At 45.9% G+C, this 22,026-nt stretch overlaps 1 protein-coding gene across 1 annotated transcript; it reads left to right on the forward strand.

Annotated features, from left to right (window-relative positions):
* Positions 1 to 5,923: 5,923 nt before the first annotated feature.
* RRM2 (ribonucleotide reductase regulatory subunit M2) lies at positions 5,924 to 11,206 on the forward strand. The gene is made up of 10 exons (XM_010707919.4): positions 5,924 to 6,067; positions 6,161 to 6,238; positions 6,394 to 6,528; positions 6,667 to 6,783; positions 7,364 to 7,497; positions 8,164 to 8,258; positions 9,006 to 9,139; positions 9,566 to 9,670; positions 9,806 to 9,919; positions 10,307 to 11,206. Exons 1-10 carry the CDS (start codon positions 5,975 to 5,977, stop codon positions 10,457 to 10,459), a joined length of 1,158 nt encoding a protein of 385 aa, XP_010706221.3. The 5' UTR covers positions 5,924 to 5,974; the 3' UTR covers positions 10,460 to 11,206.
* The last annotated feature ends 10,820 nt before the right edge of the window (positions 11,207 to 22,026 follow it).

Genomic DNA, 22,026 nt, shown 5'->3' on the forward strand with positions numbered 1-22,026 from the left:
TGTGTGTATGTATTCAGTCTTAGCGGATTTGACAGCTCTGTTTGTCTGAAGATGGAAAATCTGAGCAGAAGAATTGGGAAAGCAGAGTACTTTATGGGGACAGGCACCAGGGAGCAAAGATGCTCCACTTAGAGAAGTAATTTGAAATAGAACTACGGGATCTGTGATATTACTTATTCATTTCCTTTAATCTCACATGGTTTTCTTCTGCTGTTACTCTGCTTTTCTACAGGCCTGAGCTGTTCATTACTATCACACCTAGCATGACTGTAAATGACCGTCTGCACTCTTGATTGTAACTTTTGTGTACATTAAATACCGTCTGGACATCACCTCTGCAAAAATTTCCCCTTTTCTTCCCCTGGACCTCTTGTCAGCTCCGGGATGATAGGAAATATCTGTATCAGTTCCCAGCAACACTTCAGTGGTGCTTGCTTGCAGACAAATTTGTATTTCCCAAAAATGGGATGAAATTCCCAGAAGAAGAAGGTCAACTGCCTCGGGTACTTCTAGAGATTAGTACTCAAATGGCATCCACCAGTGATCAAAAGGAAGCATGGTTTAGTCCAAGAGATAAGCAAGTAGCCTTTGGAAAAGCAACATATTCTGGTGGGCTTGGCAATCTACCTACAATAACACCATCAGCTCAGCTTGTGCTTATTGAAATGAAGTATTACATGTTAGCTGGAATCAGCAACAAAAGATGGGGTGGATCAGTGATAGAAAATGTATCAGCTTTTAGCCCAAAATGCACCAAATGATTTTTTTCCTCCGCCCCTATGTTCAGATAGCCATCTGAGCTGGGCTCATGTTGAACACATGAAGAACATCCCTTTGTTATTTTTTCTCAGCTGTGTAGTGCTTAGAGACAGTTAGTTAAAGCAGGATGACTTCATGTCACTGAGTCATGAGCAAGTCAAACTTTTGCCTACTGCCTGCTTCTTCTGAGGCATGTTGGGGCTTCTACAGGAGCATACTAACATAGGAATAATAGGTTGCTTAATAACAGGGATTTTGGTGCTGAGCTTTGTAAAATGTCCCTTACACAGATTGGGTGTTAAAGTTCTGGAGACATTGACACTGTTTATTACAAAACGAAGCTGTAAACACAAGATTTGCCTGTGAAAGCATTGTGTAACTATTAGTTAATTAAGCTTCCCCGCCTCTGTTCAGGTGGATGTGGTTACCTCTGCTCTGCAAAGGACAGAACAGAGCACAGCAGAGGGTTTGTTGGCTGTTATAAATTACTCCCATATCCTCAGGAGAACCAGTGCTGAACCTCCAGATAATGGGGGTAGGTTTTTGAAGTGAGCGTAGATGTATTTAATTAGAAGGTTCTTTCTTACTTTAAAACCACAGCTAAAAGGGACACGGAAGATCCCCTTGGACACTTCCATTGGCTGACAATATGTTGATTCACGTTAATGACTTGATAGCGAGCTCTTGCTTTGTGGGGGCTGCTGGAGGATGTCCTTGGTGCCTCAGTGCAAGTACGGGCACAGTGAGTCTCTCCAACAGCATGCCATTGTGGGTTTGGCAGGATAGCTGCAAGGCTTTCAAAGCCTGAGTGCAGCGAGCAGTGCCTGGGTGGTGTTTCTGATGGCATCTACAATATATCTTCTGGTAGAGGAATGAACAGAGAATGAACCACTGACCCTTGCAAACCTGCCAGAGATAAAAAAAAAAATAAAATAGAAAAGAAAAAAGGCACGCTGTTTCTAGCAACTCAGAGCTCTCATCAAGAGATGGACAGGTGAGGATTTCATCGCACTGGGGCAGGCTGCAGTATCTTGCAGGTCTGTGTGGTCTGCCTGCTGTGGAGTGGGGTGTGGGGCTGCACGCCAGCATGCCCATTAGTGTGCTAACTGTGGCTGTTTAATCTCCAGCATCTTGTTTGACGCCTTGGTGTCATAATGATGGCAATAATAAATGGTGTGCTACAAAGCTGTGTGCGTGGACTCGCTTTCTGCTGACGGTGGTGCCTTGCTCCCGGCACAGCTTGGTGCCAGCCTGCTTCTAGCTGAGTCAGTTGGAGCAGGCAAAGCCCCGACTCAACAGCTGGCTCCGTTTCAGGGCCGTTGTGCTGGGTGAAGCAGAGCTCAACGCGCCCTTCTGCTCTGAGGGTCCCCAGGGGGCAGTTATCTCAGAGGTGTGGGTCTCAGCCTCCTGGGACGGCAGGTTTATCGGGCTTTTGCAGAGCTATTGAAACAGCACAGAGATTGCTTGAGGGTGTGACCTGCGCCATCTGCTGCTCCTGGGACGGAGAAGTCCTCAGTTAGGACTGCAGGGTCACACCGGGAGCAGGGCACGTTCCTGCAGTGCTTTGCATTCCTCTGCGGGGGGTTACTCACACGTCCTGTAACTCATTAACGTCAACCCATCGAATGTTGTGCCGAAGTTACCTCGATTTGGTCGCCCACAGGAACGTTGTAATGACTTCTAGAGCGTGTTGCTGATACAGGTGTAGCCTGAAATTGTCCTATTTCAAACATCAAGGGAACAAAGCTCTTACAATAAGGGCGGTGAGACACTGGCACAGGTTGCCCAGAGAGGTGTTGGATGCTCCATCCCTGGGGACACCTGAGGTGAGGCTAGATAGGGCTCTGAGCACCTGATGGATCTGTGGATGTCCCTGTTCATTGCAGGGGAGTTGGACCAGGTGGCCTTTAAGGGTCCCTTCCAACTGAAACAGCTCTCTGATTCTGTGACTTTTAACGCCTATCATCGGGAGGGACAGAAGCACTTCTCAGTGCTTTGATTTGTTACTTAACTTTCTTCAGCTGTTTTGCAGCATCCAGGTTTCTATATGAATTTCATACATGAGTTTCATAGCCTTTATTTTAATCATGCTAAAAATGTCATGCACTGTGCTACAAAAACAGGCTGATACTGAGAGGCATCCCACTGAGATTTCTATTGTGCTCCCAGCAAACAGAATAAAGGGCTCTTCCCAGCAGAGTGAGTAACCACAGCAGCCAAGGTCTGCTGGGGAAAGAAGGATAAGATTTCTTCTTCCTTTTCTTTTTCTTGGTTTCTTTTAAAGTTTGCTTTTACACCACTTCCAGAAGAACTTCCCATAAGGAGGTTATTTAAGTTTCAAATGAGATTTTTCTTGAAAGGGCTGTGAGTGGGAGACCCTTCGCCCTTCCCTTGGTGAAGAAAACACAGCTGGTAAAATGCTGAACTGTGACCAGGGAGTTTTCCTGGATCAGAAAGCTGCTTGTCTGAGCTCACTGCTTAAAGGTTTTTAGGTCCAAAAAACCCCAAACCTACCTTAGGTCCAAACCTACCCCAAAGCCCAACCTCACCATATTTTTGCTCTCTAAACTCCAATCGTCAGTCTTTTTTTTTCACAGTGCTAAATGTAAATCAACCATGACAGGTTGTACAATGTTACAGCAGCTTGAACAGGTGTGAACAAACAGTGAGAAGGATCTAGCTAAAAGCATGCTCCTAAAACATCACTGCTGGAGGCACATGGAAAGGAGATAAGTGAAAGAACAACAAAACATTTGTCCAGTTTGGTGAGAAGAGTCACTGTTGTCTATCACACCAGTAAATACTGATGTTTATGAGTATCTCTCAACTAGTGAGCACGGAACAAGTTACCTTTAGGAGTCAAGAATTGATGCCATGAGTCTGTTTGGATTGCTCCAAGGCTGTGAGTCTCCTGCTTGGAGATCTCCAGAAACCACCTGGATGTGGTGCTGGGCACCCAGCTCTGAGTGCTCCTGCTGGAGCAGGGATGAGCACCAGGAAAATCAGTATTTATTACTCAGATGGGTACCCAGGCTGGATGCAACCTGTCACAAGAATTACAGCAGCAGGGATAGCTTCTGCTGGGGCATTGGCTGCAGCCACCTGGTTTTAGGGCTGAGGAAGGCTGTACTTCCTCCAGCTGCTCACAGCCTCTTGGTGCTGCAGCTGCAGGGTTATGTCCTCGGGGCTGATGTAGCCCATCCTTCTTGAAGGCCGTGAGTAGGCAATGGCCAAGTCATGTGGTTCTTGTTCAGATAAAGACATCTCCATGAAACCAGAGTAGGGTCCAGCATTTGCAGGGGTGTGATGTCCTCTGAACAGAATTACAGAATCATTAAAGTGGAAAAGACCTCTAAGATCATCTTGTGCAACCACCAACCTGTCCCCACCATGCCCACTGACCACGTCTCTCAGTTCCACATCTCCACATTTCTTGAACACCTCTAGGGACGGTAACTCCACCACCTCCCTGGGCAGCCTGTGCCAGTGCCTCACCACTCTTTCTGAGAAGAAATGTTTCCTAATATCCAGCCTGAATAGAATCATAGAATCGTTAAGGTTGGAAATGAACACTAAGATTATCTAGTCCAACTCTGTGACGTCCTTCTGGGATTATGGCATCCCAGGTACTGCAGTGCAGGGAGAAAAGGACAGGGCCAGGACTACTTAATAGAGGTTTCTTTGCCACACCACGGGGTTATTTTCTCCGTTGGTTTGGGGCTCTTCCATCACGGGAGGTCTTTCAAAGTGCCCCAGATGTGCTCCCACTGCTTCTCAGCTGAACACTGGAGGAGCGTTTTGTGGAAGCGGTGGGACAGGGCAGAAGCTGGGAGTTACCAGCGGGACATTCACCCTATGATTGCTCATTCGCTTCCCCGCTCGGAGCCGTTCGGAGGCCGCGGGCTCCCTCTCCCGTCCCCGCCGGGTTACGGCCGCCGGGGGGCGGATCGCGGTCACACAGCGCTGGCTCTATCTTGCAGTACTGCGGCTCCTGGCTGTTCTGCAGACACAACAGGCTGGATTTCTGGGGCCAGAAGCCTATGCTGCAGCAGCAGTTGATGAGGTGTACCAGAGCTGTGCTGTGCCTCAGCTCTGCTTAACGTGAGCAGGAGGGAGCTGGAGTTGCCTTCAGGCACACAATGCTTCATGTGAATAAATGCAGAGGAATGTAACCCAAAGGAACGTTCAGTATTCGTTTGCAGTAATTGATGGGCTCTGTGAGTGGGGATGGCCAGTAATTTTCCATCTGTGCCAAGAGGGAATTGAGATGCACGCTTGCTCTAGTTAGGCCATATCTCCTACACGTCACTTCTGCTTAAAAAAGCTGACGGTAGAAGTGATATGGAGGAGTGTTGTTCTTTAAGTGCCTGGTCTCACTGCCCCAGCTGCCACGCACACAGGTATGCTGAGGAAGGCACCCAGATCAGCGCTGCTCTTGTGAACTGTTTTGATGATGAGTGGGGCTGACTGGAATTGGAGGCATTACCACCAGGTAGCTCCTGCCTGGCGACCAGGCTGGTAAGGACAGATTGATGGACCATGATGACAAATGCCACGTTCAGCCTGGGACAGCCTGGCCATACAGTCGGTCTGGGCTGCTGCCTTGGGGCTGCTGGGCAAATGCGTGAAGTGTTCTGTATTTTTTTACCCTCAGTAAGTCTGCAGATGACACCAAGGTGGGAGGAAACGTCGATCTGCCTGGGGATAGGAAGGGCCTATGGAGGGATCTGGACAGGCTGGATAGCCGGGCTGAGGCCAGCGGGATGAAGTTCAGTAAGACCAGGTGCCGGGTCCTGCGCTTGGGCTACGACAAGCCCAGGTAGCACTGCAGGCTTGGGGCAGAGCGGCTGGAAAGCAGCATTGAGAAAAAGGATTCCCCTCCCCACAGCCCTGGACGGGGCAAACGCCGCAGTTCCGGCCATGGCCGGCCTGGGGGCGGGGCGCGGGGCAGACCTAGGGGCGGGGCCTCCTCAGTTTCCCGCGTTTTTGCTCCCCAAGATGGCCCAAGCGCCGGGTGGCTCCTTCCTCCCGCCTTCGCCGCTACAATGGGAGGCGGGGTCCCCGCCGGCATTCCAGCCAATAGGCGTCGGGGGGCGGGCGGCCGCGCGCTCAGCGTGCGTTGTGATTGGCAGCCGCGTGTTCTGGCGCCAAGTTCGAAGGGGATATAAAGAAGCGCGCGGCCGACCCGCGCCTACTCTTTTCCCGCGCCGCCGCCATGCTGTCTACTCGCGTCCCGCTCGCCGCCCGCCAGGAGCAGCCCCGCCTGTCCCCCCTGAAGAACTTAGCGCTGAGCGATAAGGAGAACACGGTGAGCGTCCCCTCTTTCTCCCTTCTTCCCTTCCTCCTGCCGGTCGCCCGGTACGACGGAGATCTCACCGCTCCCGTGCCTCTCTCCTCCCAGCCGCCCGCGCTCAGCGGCAGCCGCGTCCTGGCCAGCAAGACAGCGCGCAAGATCTTCCAGGAGAGCGAAGGGAAGGCGGTGAGTGCTCGCGGCCCCGCGCTCCCCTTTGCCGCCACCCCGCGCCCCCCGCCGCCACCTTCCCCTGAGCACTGCTTTCCCCCCGCGCTGCTCCTGCTCCCTCGCCGCCTCCCCGCGGCGCGGTGCCGTCCCGAGCCGCTCTGTGCTCCCTGCAGGTGGCGCGGGGCGCGGAGGAGGAGGAACCGCTGCTGCGGGAGAACCCCCGGAGGTTCGTCATTTTCCCCATCCAGTACCATGACATCTGGCGGATGTACAAGAAGGCCGAGGCTTCCTTTTGGACGGCAGAGGAGGTGAGGTGTCCCCCGGTGCCGGCGCACCTCCGCAGGCTCTTCCACAGCGCGCTCTGGCGTCGCTCTCCTCGGCCGTGCCTCAGTGCGGGGTGGCCCTGGGCCCTGGCACGCGTCTCAGCGGCCCTTATTCGTGTGTAGGTGGATCTGTCCAAAGATCTGCAGCACTGGGAGTCCCTGAAGCCCGAGGAGAAGTACTTCATCTCTCACGTCCTTGCCTTCTTTGCTGCCAGCGATGGCATCGTGAACGAGAACTTGGTGAGTGTGTGGAAAGAGCCTGAAGGGAGCATCACTGCCCTTTGTAATGTCTTTAGCTTGCCTGGAGAGGTGGTAGATGCCTGTCCCTGGGGGCACCCAAGGTCAGGCTGGATGGGGCTCTGAGCACCCAATGGAGCTGTAGGTGTCCCTGCTCATTGCAGGGAGTTGGACTAGATGGCTTTTAAGGGTCCCTTCCCTTAAAGGGCGCTTGGGCACTGGAATGGCTGCCCAGGGAGGTGGTGGAGTCACCGTCCCTGGCAGTGTTCAAGAGCTATCTGGATAAGGAGCTATGAGATATGGTTTAGTGCTTGTGGTAGCAATGGGAGTGGGAGGACTGTTAGATTAGATATGCAGGTCCTTTCCAACCTTGTGATTCTGTGATTCCAATGCAAATGATTCTATGCATCTGTAACTTGTAATTGTGAGAGGCTACTACTGCTCTTTATGTTGAAGCCCACACAACTGGAGTTGATCTACAGATCCACTGTGGGCTGAGCAGTAGTGTTTGCAGGCAGCATCAATGCCTCTGACCTGCAGCTTGGTTTAAAAATGTTCACAGATGCTCATTTGTTTCCTCTAGGTGGAGCGGTTCAGTCAAGAAGTGCAAATCACAGAAGCTCGTTGTTTCTATGGCTTCCAGATTGCCATGGAAAATATACATTCAGAAATGTACAGTCTTCTCATTGACACGTACATTAAAGATTCTAAAGAGAGGTTGGTATTGCCTTGTAAAGAAAGGTTTGAAGCTCTTAATTGTTGAGATGTGTTGCCTATCAGTTACTGTGAAGTGGAAACTGATTTTTGGGTTTAAAGAAGACTTACATAAAATACTGCTAAAAGTGGTGCTTATGTGCAACTTCAGTAAAAAATATCTGCTCTTATGTGTGTGAGACCTCACTTAAGTGAAGTGAAACTGCAACCACTTAACACGTGGAACTAAGGCATGTTACTATAAAAGACAAAAGACAAATAAGAGTGTATATAAAACTACAATAAGTTCTCATGGTGGGTCCACTGAACCTAGCAGGCGGTTTTGTAGGATTGTTTCTGAGATTCTTAGCACTTTGGTCACTGAAGACTGGAAGCTGGTTAGTCTGTAGTTTGGAAAGCCCTTCAAGTATCATACTTTGTAAAACAGTATTCTCCTAGATATTGTCATAGGAATTCATGTGAATTGGTATTGGCCTGTCAGGGAAAGTGATGTAAACAGAGTAGATGGACATAAATGGAGCTCGATTGGTGCAAAATAAAATGGAAAGATGCTGAAATATTGGGGTGAGCCTGCAGACCGCTTGTAAGAGAACAAGACCATCTATGGCTATGAATGTTGAATTTGTTGTAGTACTCATGTCTCATACTGATGAGTTGTCTGCTTTTCAGGGAATTCCTTTTTAACGCTATTGAAACATTACCATGTGTTAAGAAGAAGGCTGACTGGGCCATACGCTGGATTGGGGACAAGAAAGCAACATATGGTGAGTACATCTATTGGAAGCAAAGTGAAATTTCTTCCCTAGCAGAACAGAGGAACTATTTCTCTAGACTTCACAGATCATAGAGATTGTTTTTGTCACAAGATGGATGAATAAAATGCTCTTTAGTGTAATTACGGAGATAAAGAAAATTTTAATTCTGCGAATGAGCACAAATGTTTGTAAAACTGTTGGTGTTCTGAATGATGATAATATATGTGGCAGTCACCATTCATTTGGCTGCCTGAACAAAGTGCTAAAGTAACCAGAACAGTGCTGGCCATTTTCCACCAGGGGACTCTTGACAGTTGTAGGCTGTGACTCCTCTCTCCTGGTGATTCTTGATGCCTCATTTCAAAACTGGGATCACAGAGGTCATTATTTTATTAGTAATAAAGCATCCTTTGTGGCCAGTGTCCCTCTTAATGGAGGGATGAACTGATAGTGACTTCAATTTCCTGCTAAAGTGACTACTTTGTGTAACCTTTAGAAAAATGTGGTATTGATGGTTAACTTAGGAGAAGGATTTTTGGCTTTAGCTACTCTATTTTTACTATTTATGATGTTTTAAAGCTTTACTTAGTAACTAGAAACCTTTACTATAATAGTTTTCAGGATGAGCTGTAGCATACTTCAATTGAAACTACTGCATTCCTCTTTGGAGGACTGCTTGCTGCTCTTATCACAACTTCTGAGTATTAATCCTGGTAAGTTTTTTATGGTTGATATCAATCTGTCTTTTCTTAACAGGAGAACGTGTAGTAGCATTTGCAGCAGTGGAAGGAATCTTCTTTTCTGGCTCTTTTGCATCAATTTTTTGGCTGAAGAAAAGAGGCTTAATGCCTGGACTCACTTTTTCTAACGAGCTCATCAGTAGAGATGAGGTAAGAATCAAGTTCCAGCAGTTAAGATGGTAATGTGCCACATAGCTTGTTAGAGCCTCTATTTTACAGCAGGAATACATTTAGAAACGGGCAGTCTGTAGAGCTCACTGAAGTGTAAATATGTGGCATTGTGGCTGGATCTTACAGCAGCGAATGAATGAAAGCAGCGTTTTACTAACTAAAGTAGTGTCAAGTTTCTCACCAGCTCTTGCTCTCAGTGTACCTTGCTGTGGGAACACGTGCAGTGGGTATGGCCTGAATTCAAGTGTACATCCTTCTGGCTAAGCAGAACATTTTGTGTAGATAGCAGCACTGTAGCAAACACCAAGATGGTGCTTAGACTTTAGGCTCTATATTCTGTGCTACTGTTCGGAGCGGTTCTTTTAAATTGGTGTTCCTTAAGAGCTTTCTGATATCTTCTTCAAGGGTTTGCACTGTGATTTTGCCTGCCTCATGTTCAAGCACTTGATACGCAAACCATCGGAGGAAAGAGTAAAGGAAATCATCATGAATGCAGTTCTCATAGAACAGGTAACTGTCTGCTCCTTGTTTGGGAACTTGATCACAGTCAAGTGCAAAACTACGGAGCTGTTGGGTATAACATTACCCTAGACAGCTCAGAATGAATGCCAGCTTCTGGACACGATGTGCTTCTATTATCTGCAGGAATTCTTGACGGAGGCACTGCCTGTTAAGTTGATTGGCATGAACTGCACTTTAATGAAACAGTACATAGAGTTCGTAGCAGACCGGCTGATGTTGGAACTGGGATTTAGAAAGGTAAGGTTAATACACAGAATCCGTCATGGGGGAAAAGATCATATTAAGTTTAATTTCTTCCAGAAGCCCAAAGCCTAAAATGGCAGCAGCATTATTGATATAAACTCAGTTAGTAGTCCCACAGTTAGAAACTGTTTGGATAGCCATAGAAAAAAAAAAAAACAAAAGCAAAAGAATGCTGATGAAAACCATGTAAGAGTTGCTGTGCTTCTCCAATGAATAAGCTGCAGTTTAAAGACAGAGATGAACATAGTAGAAAAGGCTTGGGATCAAAAGCTAATAAGCCCACTAATAGCATCATTGCACACCTTCTCTACTGCTTTTAATGTTTTCTTGTATTGAAGATTTGAGAATCGTAGTGACTATAGAATTGCCTTTGCATTTCAGATATACAAGGTGGAGAATCCTTTTGATTTCATGGAGAACATCTCTCTGGAAGGCAAGACCAATTTCTTTGAGAAGCGAGTAGGTGAATATCAGAGGATGGGAGTCATGTCAAAGCCCACAGACAACTCTTTCACCCTGGATGCAGAATTTTAAAAGGACTGAGACATGAGTTAGTGTGTGTGCTCCCCTCCTTGCAAGGAAATGTCAGGCATGCTGAGTCAGCGTGCCTTTTTTTTTGTGTTAAAATCCCACTCTTGAGAAGGGTGGTGATATTAGTACTTCTGAGGAGGCTAGTGTAGCTCTGACAGCAAGATTCCTTTTTATTAGGTTTTGCCAAAGGTGTTTATTAGAATGCTTAGGTGAAACGTGTTACTCTTATTTTATGAAATGTGGGCATCATCCTTCTGCTAGGTGGGGGGTAATGGGCAACTTACCACTAGCTTCTCTAACTGCATAAAGAAGCAGTTGAGAATTTCTGATCTTAAACTCACTGAATACCCTGGAGGCAATGGCATGACATCACTGCTCTCTTGGCAGGTTTTAAGTTTACTTTTTTTAACTATTATTTTAATACTTTGTACATAAACCAGGCACTTTATTTTTCAAAATAAAGAATTGTCTTGAAATACTCTAATGGGTAAAATGCAAGTCTTCAGAATTTTGGAGCCTTATATGTTGTGACTCGTGCTTCTCCTGGTATGTAAGATAAATGAATGGTGCTACAAAACAGTGATATTTAAATCTATTGAGAACATAAAGGAACTTGTCATGGCAGGTGAACAAATGGATAAGTTGATACTCTGTGTATTGAAAAATAACATGCCATTGGCTTGTGGGCTTATTTGCTTTTTTTGATGTCTGGGAACATTATTTAGTAATAAAGAGCTGGTTGGATTTGAAGCTGTTTCTGGCTTCAGTACTCCAATGGGCAAAGCTGTGTGTTAATTTCCTTCTGCACTGTGGACTTCCTGAGGAAATGCAAGTTCTGCAAGAAAGAACTCCTACTGTCTGGTTGGCAGGTGTTGAATTAAATGATTGTGCCTAACTGGAAGTCTACTGCTGTAAGTGGATGGTGTTCAGGGTAAAGCCAGCTAATTGACTGGGGCAACATCCTCTGGTTCTGCATCTTGTTGTTAGGTTGGTTTTGATGTTTAGTATCAAAGGAAGAGAACAAAGAATGCTACTCAGTACAAGTACATACTGCTTAACACAGCTGTGGTAATGGCATGTGGAACGTAGAGGAGTTTCCTATGGTCTCAGGTGAGTTATTGTGAATGAGCTGCAGTGAAGCCACGTTAATTCCTGATGAGACTGAAAGTGAAGTACAGACTTCCATGATACAACACCTCAGTAACAAGGTCTGCCCTGCAAGTGTGCCTTCTTATGCCTTTTTGGTTGGTACTTTACAGAACTTACAGCATTTCCATAAACTGAAAAAGTGAGTTGGTGTCTTCCTGCAAAAGGGTTCCTTCTTTGAAGTTCTATATAATGTACATGTTTCTTTGAGAGATGCTGTCTTGGCAGAGAATTGACTGATCTGCTGGTCTTTGCTCTTTCCCTTGAACTCACTGAGGCTGATGGTGTGCGACTGCTCTTCCCCTGGGCCTGAAGCTATCAGGACACACATGTTTCTAAGGCTATATTAGGGAACAAAATGAAATTATTTTTAAAAGCCCAGCCCTGAAGCCTGGCATGCAAGGCAGAAGATGGAAGGCTTGTAACAGGTGGCTCTAAAATGCCCTTGTAGCACTGATGTTGGTAACAGGTCAGTGATTACCACAGGCTGAGAACATATTGGTAACTCAGGGGCATTGACTGGCCAGGCACATCATTTTGAAGCACTGAAACTCAAGGCTTGTTTTTAAAGTTATTAAGCAGCTTTCCTGCTAAATACCAGCATATTTCTTTGGCAAATGGGATTTTGTGCTCTATCTTTGCTTGTCTTAATTAAAGCTTTGATCAAATTGGTTCAAAGCATCAGAACTCATGGTGTTATTTAGAGCGTGAGACTAGTGAGAGGTGAATATGAAAGGTCTAGCTGTGTCATAGTTATCTTTTCCTAATTGATTCTTATGTACTCAGAGGATCACTAGATGGAAATGATTGGAATGGAAGGTTTTGTTGTTTGTAATTCAGGAGATAGGAAGTAGAACTGAATTTTCAATATACTATCAGGGCCATTTGAAATGGATGTGTGGCCAAGTAAGATTCCTGTAATGGCAGACAGGAGGAAAGTCTTTTAGCCAAGTGTGCTTATAGGGTAATAGATACCACAGACATAGAATCATGGGTGTGTTAGAGATGGATTAGATAAGAATTAGAAGTGATTGAACAAGAGAATAAAGCTTGCTGTGGCAGGTATTAATCTTATTCTGGTGTCACTGGTATGTAAATGCCTACTTAGTTTTGGTTTATGTATTCACCACAGTGCAAATAGCTTCTTGCTATGTATGCATAGTTTTTCCCCAGACTACAATATTCTTTATTTTTATACTTTACTTTTTCTTTATGCTCTTTTCTATGAGAGTGGTGAGGTGCTGGAACAGGCTGCCCAGAGAGGCTGTGGATGCTCCATCCCTGGAGGTGTTCAAGACCAGCTTGGATGGGGCCCTGAGCAGCCTGATCTGATATTAAATGGGGAGGTTGGTGGCCCTGCATGTGGCAGGGGGGTTGGAGCTTCATGATCCTTGAGGTCCCTTCCAACCCTGGCCATTCTGTGATACAATCCTGCCTTTATTTCCCAGTTTTCACAAGGAGAATTACACGTCTTAATCTTGGTTAGTTGTACATAGATCATGTCCAAGCCTTGATAAAGTAGTTACTGCAAAGTGCTTACTTCCTAATTCAATGGAGGTGTCATTTGTTTGATGACACCTTGATCCTCTTAAACACTGAGGAGAGAATGAAATCTGACAGTTAAAAAAAAAAAAGACGAATAGACAAGAAATGAAGTAAAAACAGACTCTTTGAAATACATACAGGAGCTGAGTTTGAAAAACTTGTAGAGATTTGAAGTGAAGTGATGAAAGTGCCGATTTCCTTATACACGTCTGAATGAGAACAGGTGTCTGCTGGGGGTTCTGGCACAGTAATTGCTGCGAGTGGAAGGCGATTAGGCTAGTGGAGGAAAAATACTGAGGAGTAAGTAAAAGCAGTTGTGCCTGGTGCAATGCTCTGCCTGTCAGTTAATTTATGCAGAACTGATCCCTAACTATTCCCCCACGTGTTTCACTGCTGTTAATTTTAACAGCTTTTAATAGCACCAGATAAAATGGAAGAACAGTGACTCTGAGCATCATTTCTCTTGTAAAATTTATTTCCAATTGTGACTCCAGGTAAGAAAGCTCCCAGGTAAGAAAATTCTTTAACTGGTGCATTTTTTTCTTTTGAATTATGTCAGACATAAAATCTTAAGCAACATGGAGGAGTAAGGGCAGCAACCCCTTCTGTCTTGTCTTCAGGAAGCGACTGCAACATTAGAATGTAATGACAAAGAAAATCCCCAGATTTCTCAAATTTCTTGAAGCGATTACAGCAATTTGTGCCCAGAAGAGGTCAGAGAACAGTTTGTGCTGCTCATGCCTGCAGTAGGGCACAGCCAGCCTGCGGATCTGAAGGAATATTCACAATCTGGTGCAATCCCCAAAGGGTAACCGCTTCCTCTACACCAGTGAGAAGTCAAACTTTGCCCAGCGGAAAGCAGTAAAGGAGCAGAGTTCTTCTGTCAAAGCCTACTTCTCAGTCAGGAACAGCTTTTATTTTAAGCTGTTGATTACATCTTAACACTTTGGCCTCCTTTTTTGCCTAATTAATTGTAAGAAGTAAATGCTTTTGTCAGAAGGGATTTGAGAGTTAGAGTTCAGTCTCATGCCCTGTTTGCTGATGGAAAGCTATTGTTTTTTGTTAGGGATTTGCCCATGGGAGGAGAGTGTTACTGATATCCTATGATGTCAGACAGTCGTTTGATTTCTGAAGAAAAACAGCCTTCACATGCAGAATGACCAAAAGATTAAGCTAACAAGATGTGTGGTAGGTCTTTGTACTACAGACATCCATTTTTAAGAGTTTCTATTGCTTCTGCCTGAGCCTGCAGAGTAACTGGGAAATAACTTTATCCCTTTGGAGAATATTGTGTACTTAAAGGATGAGATTTTTTGCTGGTGACACCTTCAGCAATGACTTCACTGATCCTCAAACAAGGTGGTGTTCACTGGGCTCTTAGTTAAATGGAAGATAGGTATGGGATGGGATAAAATAAGAACACCAGTTCTCAATCCCACATTCGAGCATCAGCTAGGAAATATCTGCTACTGTCACCAACCAGAGTGAGCAACAAACCCAGGGCACTGCTGGCCACCAGAGCTGTCTGACTCTTGATCTTAGCCTGCATAACCACCACTATATGCTTCTGAATCTACAGGAGAGATGCTCTGTAAGAGAGGGCTGCACGTGGCAGAAGAAAGGGCTTTGTCAGAATCCCCTCCTGCTGTGGATGCTTATATTCTGAGAGCAGAAATTCTGAGATGCATCAAGGGAGAATGAATTTAAAATGAATACCTTTTCTTCTTCTGTTATTCACTGCTTTGAGATTTCAAATATCAAGAGATAAATACCTTAATGGAATGGCTTTGTAATTATTCCCAGTAACCAATGCCCTCTTCTTCTTCCCTTGTTGTAATGCAGTGTGCTGCTCATGCCACAGGCAGCACTGCTTTGTTTGACAGTGAATGACGGGGAGGTGCTTATGCCATACAGCACTTGGGAGCACTTGGCTGATGCTGAACACCTGTGCCTGCAGCTTTTTCTCTTGACCATGGAGTGAAGAGTCCTGTGTTAGATACACACTTGTTGGATACCCCCTGATGCTTCTCAGGGGGTTATCAGTTATCAGTAAGTAATCTGTACTTCCAAGTTTTGTAGGATTTGACTTGATGTGAGAGATTGCAGTTCTGGCGTATCTGCAGCTTGGGGGCACTGAGCTTCCAAAAAAATGGTGGTCTCAGTTGTTTCTGTTCTTGGGACTAGGGGGTGCTGCTGTTCCTGTTGCACCCTCCTGAACTGTTACGTGCTGCTGGTAAATCCAGGTTGGGCATTGTGGTCTTTACTTCCTCCAGTGCAGTATACTAGAGTCAAACCCTTTTTCCCCCTAGGAGCTCATAGTAGTAACTAGGCCAGCTGGGTAATTTTGAAGTCTGCTAAGGGAACTGATTAAAGGCTGAACTCTTACCGAGAGAAGAGGGGTTGCAGGTATTTCTGTAGCTGGACAAGTCTTCAGGCAAGCCAGTTCTTGCAGTGCACACATGCCCTGCCTCTTTCTTGTGACTTTCTCGCTCCCTTTGTGCTGTGTTATGTAATGTTTAGTTTCTCTGTTATCCAGAAGCTTTCAGTATGTGTGTTTGTGTCAGTGCTTCAGAACTAATCTCCATCCTCCCACCCTGAATCACTGCTCTGCAAGACACTGACGTGTGTTTTCTAGCTCAAGACACAACTAAACAGCAGGCTCAGGTTGCCATGCACTTCAGTTTTAGCTGGGTTCTGTGCACAGCACTGACAGCCAGATTCCATGTACCTCTCTCCTGGTATTTAATTAAATGATTTATCTCCTCTATGAATTTGCTTTTGGAGTGGTGTGGGGCAGGGAGGCAAGGAGTTGTCATTAGGTAACTTCAGCAGCATTGTTCTTAGGTAGTGAGCTAGAGATGAGCATGGCACAACAGAGATGCTGGCAGTGCCAAGTGTTCTTATTTGCAGATGACTGTTTTGGTTATGAATTTCTGTGATGCCATTTAAATGCTATCGGCTATAAGGAGGGCTAAATACAATTCAGTTCTAAAAGGAATTGAAGTATTAATTGTGCACTGGATTCTGTAGCAGCTTCAAACAAAACATGTTCAAGGCTTAACAGCAACTTTGCAGTTTCAATTACTGCTTCTGGAAACTGTATATTCTATTGATATAGCCATCACATTTGCACTTGATAGTGCTGTAAATATATGTAGATATATAGAAAACAGCAAGACTGGATTTATTGCTGTATATGAACTAAAACTGGCAAGCACTGGAGAACATAACAGGGTTCTTTCTTAATACACTTCTATAAAATGCTTATCCCTCTTTAAACTGAGAAGCTATTTACTATATCAAGTAGGCTAAATTCATGAGAAGGTTTTAATCTTGCTGCTTTTTCATTACTTAACTGTGATACTGCACTTCCCACCACTAAATCCCAGCTTTACATGTGAAATAACAGAATGGCTGGGATACATTTAAATTGATTAAAGCAAAAATGTTTCAAATGAAATGTTAAATATTGTTGCGTAGATATTTAGGCAGCAGATGGATTTCACTGGTTATGTCCCTAAATAAGACAAGAAAAAGGACTGAGACTGATTTTAATATGCTCATAAACTCGAGCAGAGCTGTTAGAGCTGTTCAGGCTCTGGGGAGGGGGGAGTTTGCCCTGCTTAGGAGAGAAGTTGTTCACAATGATGAAGAAATTGTGCTTGAAGAGAGCTATCTAGAGATGGGCTTCTCCATTACCAACATAGAACTGGTCCCTGGGGTTGTGATGACATGAGCATGTGGAGGTTTGTTGGATGGATGCTGCTGTGCCTGGGGGATTGCACATCTGGCTGGGGATCTCCTCTACATCTGAGTCTCCTGCAGCAGCTGTCCCCTCACTGCTGCAGGTGGGGTTGGGCTTTCTTCTAGCTCTTGCCCCTGTGCATACACTCTGCTAACTCGAACATTACTTCCCTTTGAGTTAGGATCTGCCATAGTAGTTAATTTAAGGTCTAAGAAGAAGGAGACTTGAGATTTAAGGAGAAGGCTGAGGTACTTAACAATCTTTGCCTCTGTCTTCCTTGGTAAGGAAGGAAGTCTCACCACACAGCCCTCAGACTTTTGGTTTGGTAGGAGGGGATTGGGGAAGCAATATCCCTCTCATTGTGTGAGGAACATGAACATCCATTAGTCTATGGGTTCTGATGAGATGCATCCCAGAGCCCTAAGGGAATTGGCTGATGTGGCTGCCAAGCCACTCTCTATGATATTTCAAAAGGTGAAGTCCTTGGTGACTGGAAAAAAGGAAACATCATACCCATCTTTAAAAAGGGTAAAAAAAGATGACAATGGGAACTGCTGACCTATCAGACTCACCTCTGTGCTGGGGAAGATCATAGAACAGATCCTGCTGGAAGCTATGCTAAAGCACTTGGAAGACAGGGAGCTGATAAGGGAGAACCAGCATGGCTTCACCAAGGGCAAATCCTGCTTGACCAACCTGGTAGCCTTTTATGATGGTGTCACTGCATCAAAGGACAAGGGCTGCTTCAAAAGATGTTGACTAGCAGGTCAAGGGAAGTGATCCTGCCCCTCTACTCTGCGCTGGTGAGAGCTCACCTGGAGTACTGCATCCAGATGTGGAGTCCTCTGTACAGGAGAAATATGGAGCTGGTCAAGTGTGTCCAGAGAAGGGCCACAAAAATGATCCGAGGGATGGAATGCCTCTCCTACGAGGACACACTGGGGCTCGGGGTGGGTCCAGCCCTGAGAAGGCTGTGAGCTGACCTGAGGGTGGTATTTCCTTATCTAAAGGGGAACTACAAGGAAGAAGGGGACAGACTCTTTAGCAGAGTCTGTGGTGATAGAACAAGGGGAAATAGCTTCAAGCTCAGAGAGGGGGTAGATTTAGATTAGGTATAGGGAAAAGTGATTTTCAGTGAGGGTGGGGAGGCACTGCATCAGGTGCCCAGAGCTGTGGTTGAGGCCCTGTCTCTGGAGACTTTCAAGGCGAGGCTGGATCAGGCCCTGGGCAACCTAATCTAGCTGTGGTGTCCCTGTTCACCTCAGGGGAGTTGGACTAGATGGCTCTTGGAGGTGCATTACAACTCTAAGGATTCTATGATCCTGCTTTGTGATGCTCTGTGTCTGCCTGCAGGTTCCCTGTAGCAAGCATTGCATTTGGCTGTCAGCAGGGGGCTGCTGTGTAAGGATCTTAGCTGTGTGGGTGAACACCCTACCCTGCCTGCCCTCCTTTAGTGCTGGGTGAGTGTCACATCTGGATGAGAGCTGGGCTGCTGGAGCTTCCCTTCTGGAAAGACATGGAATGTATTCCTATACTTGAATACAGGACATCCTGTTTACTTGCTGAGTGCAGGATTAGAGTACGTGCACAAATTATGCTCTGCACAAGATTTCACAGCAGGCTATGTAGTCTGCATTGCTGGGAGTTTTTTTTTTTTGGGGGGGGGGTGGCTGTTCTGCAGTATGAGTGCTTCTCCTGCAGCAGTGCAACATGCCACATACAATGCATTCACTAACCTGAATGTCACTATGCAACACAACTGATGATGGGAATGCTCCTAGTATCTGTGCTATGCATTTTATTAAATGATAGACTTGCTAATACTTCCTTTTGCTCATTGCTCTGCCCTTTCCCAGCCCTCACAAGTCAGTTGTGTAGCTCCTGGGGAGGCTGACTTCCCAAGGTGCTGTCTCAAGACCCTTAGCGCCTAATGCCTGTTAATTTAGAGTTTTCCTGCAGCTGTCAGGGTTATATGTCTCTTTTCAGCCTTCTGTAGAATAAAATGAATCCAAACCGGAAGGTGGATTTGATATTAGAAATCCTGGGGTGAATGGGAGGGTGCAGCAATGAGAAGGTAGCAGAGGTGAGTTCTTCATTTTGTTCTGTAAAACCTCCTCTCAGGATGGTGTCAGTATAGAAATAACTTGCATCAGGTTCAATTGCACAGTAAATCTGGGGTGAAGTGTTAATGATGGGTTTAGCAGGTCTGAACATATATGCCTGCCCTCTCCCTGCTGCTAACTGAACCACTAGCTGGTATTTAACCCAGGTGGAAGGCAGCTCTTGTTTTGAGTGGCTCACCTGGAGAGCACATTTGACTTACTGAGAAAACCATGTATTGCTGAGCTTGGTAGTTCACTTAAAGCACTGAACTGTGAATGGAGCTGTCAAAACTGAGGGCTCACCATGGAGCAGCTCATGGGACAGGTTTGGGGGGATGTGGCTGCCAGAGGTGTGATAGAGCAGTGCTGTCCTATGCAACTCCTGTGCCTTGCTTTTTATGCTGCTCCCATGGTGGGGTAGAGCAGGTCCCTGTTAGCAGCATCTGTCTCAGCACAGCTAATCAGCAGCTTGGTGTTGCTTTGTGGCTGCTCAGGTCTGGGGAAAGCTTTCCAGCAACTGTGGTGTTTGGAGCTGCTGCAAGCAGCCTGCTTTGAAAACTGCTTCTACAGCCTTACGTGTGCCCCTTTCACCATTTTGTTGGGACAATTTACGCCTTGCTTCCCACATGTTAAAAGCATAAAATGTCTATCTGGCATCAGCTCATCCCGTGTGTGCTGACTGGCAGAGCCAACAGAAGCCCTATGGGAACAGTGGAGTACAGCGCAGTGCTGCAGGTGCTGAGCCTGTAGCTACCAGTTGTTGACAAAGCTGGGGCTGCAGGCTGCCTCTCAAATATTTACCAGAAAATTTACTTGGAATTCGTGAGTATTATTACATGGTACAACTAAAAATAGAGTTCTTGCCGGTTATCTGTCTTTGGTTTCACAGCATGCAGCATGCTTTTCAGAAGAGCTGTATGTTTGTGTTTCCCCAAATTCTGTTGCAGCAGTTCTGCTAATCAGGGCCTTTTGTGCTACCAAAAATGAGGTTCTTATGTAAAACAGAGATGTGAGAGGCTCATCAAGAGGGACAAGTGGGCTGTGGTGAGCTGCAAGCAACTTGGTGCTGCCTTTGCTGGAGTGAATGGCTCACGGGGCCCTGTAATGAGGGTGAGGGCAGGCTGTGAGGCTCTTACAAACCTGCTCTAATTAATGAGCTGCCTTCATGCTTCCCTGCAGCTCGGGGTGCCACCCTGCTGGCTCAGGCCTGAGGCCTTGCTGATCCTGTGCCAGGCCTTCTCAGAGGCAAGATAAAAACATTGTGCTCTTGTTTAGAAGAGAACAAACCCTTTCTCATGAGGGCCCTGAGAGCCTGGTGGTAAAGGGCCGACGGAACTAATGTAGCTTTTGCTCTGGGCCTATGGACAAGCGTCTTGTCCCCTGGGGAATGGTCAGCTTTTGCTGGGGAGGGCTGTAAGGCTCTCACGTTTTTCTGCTTCCATTACTGAGAACCAAGAGGGTGAGCTTCAGGCAGTGGAGGTTCGTGCTGTGGCAGTACTTGCAGCCCCAGGGCACCAGGCTTTGAGACAGCACTAACTTAAAGGAAAACTAAAGCATGTGTGACAGGTGAACAAGACTTTCTAAGCTACTGACCCCATAAGAAAGGCCTGGAAGTGAAGGAACTGGGATTGTTCAGTCTGGAGAAGAGGACGCTTGAGGGAAGTCCTGTCACTCTCTACCATCACCTGAAAGGAGGTTGTGATGAGATGGGGGTCGGCCTCTTCTCCCAAGTAACTGCGATAGGATGACAAATAATGGTTTTAAGCTATACCGGGGAGCTTAAGATTGGATATTAAGGTTAATTTCTTCTCCAAAAGAGTGGTGAGGCACTGGCACAGGCTGCCCAGGGAGGTGGTGGAGTCACTGTCCCTGGAAGTGTTCAAGAGTCATGGAGATGTGGCACTGAGGGATGTGGTCAGTAGGCATGGTGGGGATGGGTTGGTGCTTGGACTAGATGATCTCAAACACATTTTCCAACATTAATTATTCTATGATTCCTCATTAGCACTTAATTAGTAATGGTCTATTTGTCCCCGTAGGCTAACCTCGCTGGAAACAGGTATGGATGAGTGGTAAATCTCTTCTACATGCGGGATGAATGGATGCTTTATCACTCTCTTTGAGGTAATACATGTCGTAATAAAAGCCACTATTCTCAAGTAGAAAGTAGTGTTTTTCTCTGCGTGTAGCTATTTATTTTGATGATGTTTCAGTAACTGTGAAATGCCAGAGACTCTTTCTAAACAATAGTTTCTTTAATTATTTATACCTTCTGGATCAAAAAAGCTTTTATTTTGCCTGGTTACAGTAACAGCTAGGTGAGTCAGAAGTGTAATTACCAGTGCTATCAGAGGAACCTTGATATTTCTAACAGGAAGTTTAATTATAAACTGAATCACCATTGTGTCTTTTGTTACCCAGGCCCATGCCTCCCAATGATATTTTTAGCCTCGTTGCGCATTACAGGTCTGTGCCTCCCTCTACAGAGCAAAGGGTTCCTAATGCTTGGTACTGTTGGTGGCTCTGCTTGCCCATTGGAGAAGGGTGTCAGACGTGGGAGCAGAGGGTTAGCAAGATGTTGTGTCCTTACTGTGCTCCCAGCGTGGCTATGGCCTGCCTCTGCAGGGTGCTTCTACTGCACTCATGACATGGTGTTTTGAGTACAGATTCCTGAAACTAGATTGTTTTCTCTTTGAAGCCCATAAGCATCATAACGCCTGCACTCTGACTCCCTGGTATCTTCTTGACCTTATCTCCAAGTGCCCAATTATGAGAATAGTCACGACTTTTCTTCCAGTGCTGCCTGCAAGATGAGTAATTTCCCCTAGGGCAGCCACATTTTCTTGTTGTTGATCTTGATTAGGACAGGTGTATGACAAATAATGCTGCCCTTAAAGCTTATTGAATAATCTCCCAAGCAGTTGTTAATTATTACATAAAGCCATTACCCTCAGTTTTCCATTGACGTGGTGCTGAAGATGTTTAATTTTAATTATCAAATTGTCAAAGGGATATTTATTCATCTTGGACAA

Source organism: Meleagris gallopavo, chromosome 2 (genome assembly GCF_905368555.1).
Source record: "Meleagris gallopavo chromosome 2, MGAL_WU_HG_1.1, whole genome shotgun sequence".
Lineage (NCBI taxonomy): Eukaryota > Metazoa > Chordata > Aves > Galliformes > Phasianidae > Meleagris > Meleagris gallopavo.

Excerpts from the sequence above, each read along its gene's own strand:
- RRM2 (XM_010707919.4), top strand. The coding sequence starts at position 5,975 with ATGCTGTCTACTCGCGTCCCGCTCGCCGCCCGCCAGGAGCAGCCCCGC. Across the intron at positions 6,068-6,160 it reads TGAGCGATAAGGAGAACACG|CCGCCCGCGCTCAGCGGCAG; the intron begins GTGAGCGTCCCC and ends CTCTCCTCCCAG. Across the intron at positions 6,784-7,363 it reads GCATCGTGAACGAGAACTTG|GTGGAGCGGTTCAGTCAAGA; the intron begins GTGAGTGTGTGG and ends TGTTTCCTCTAG.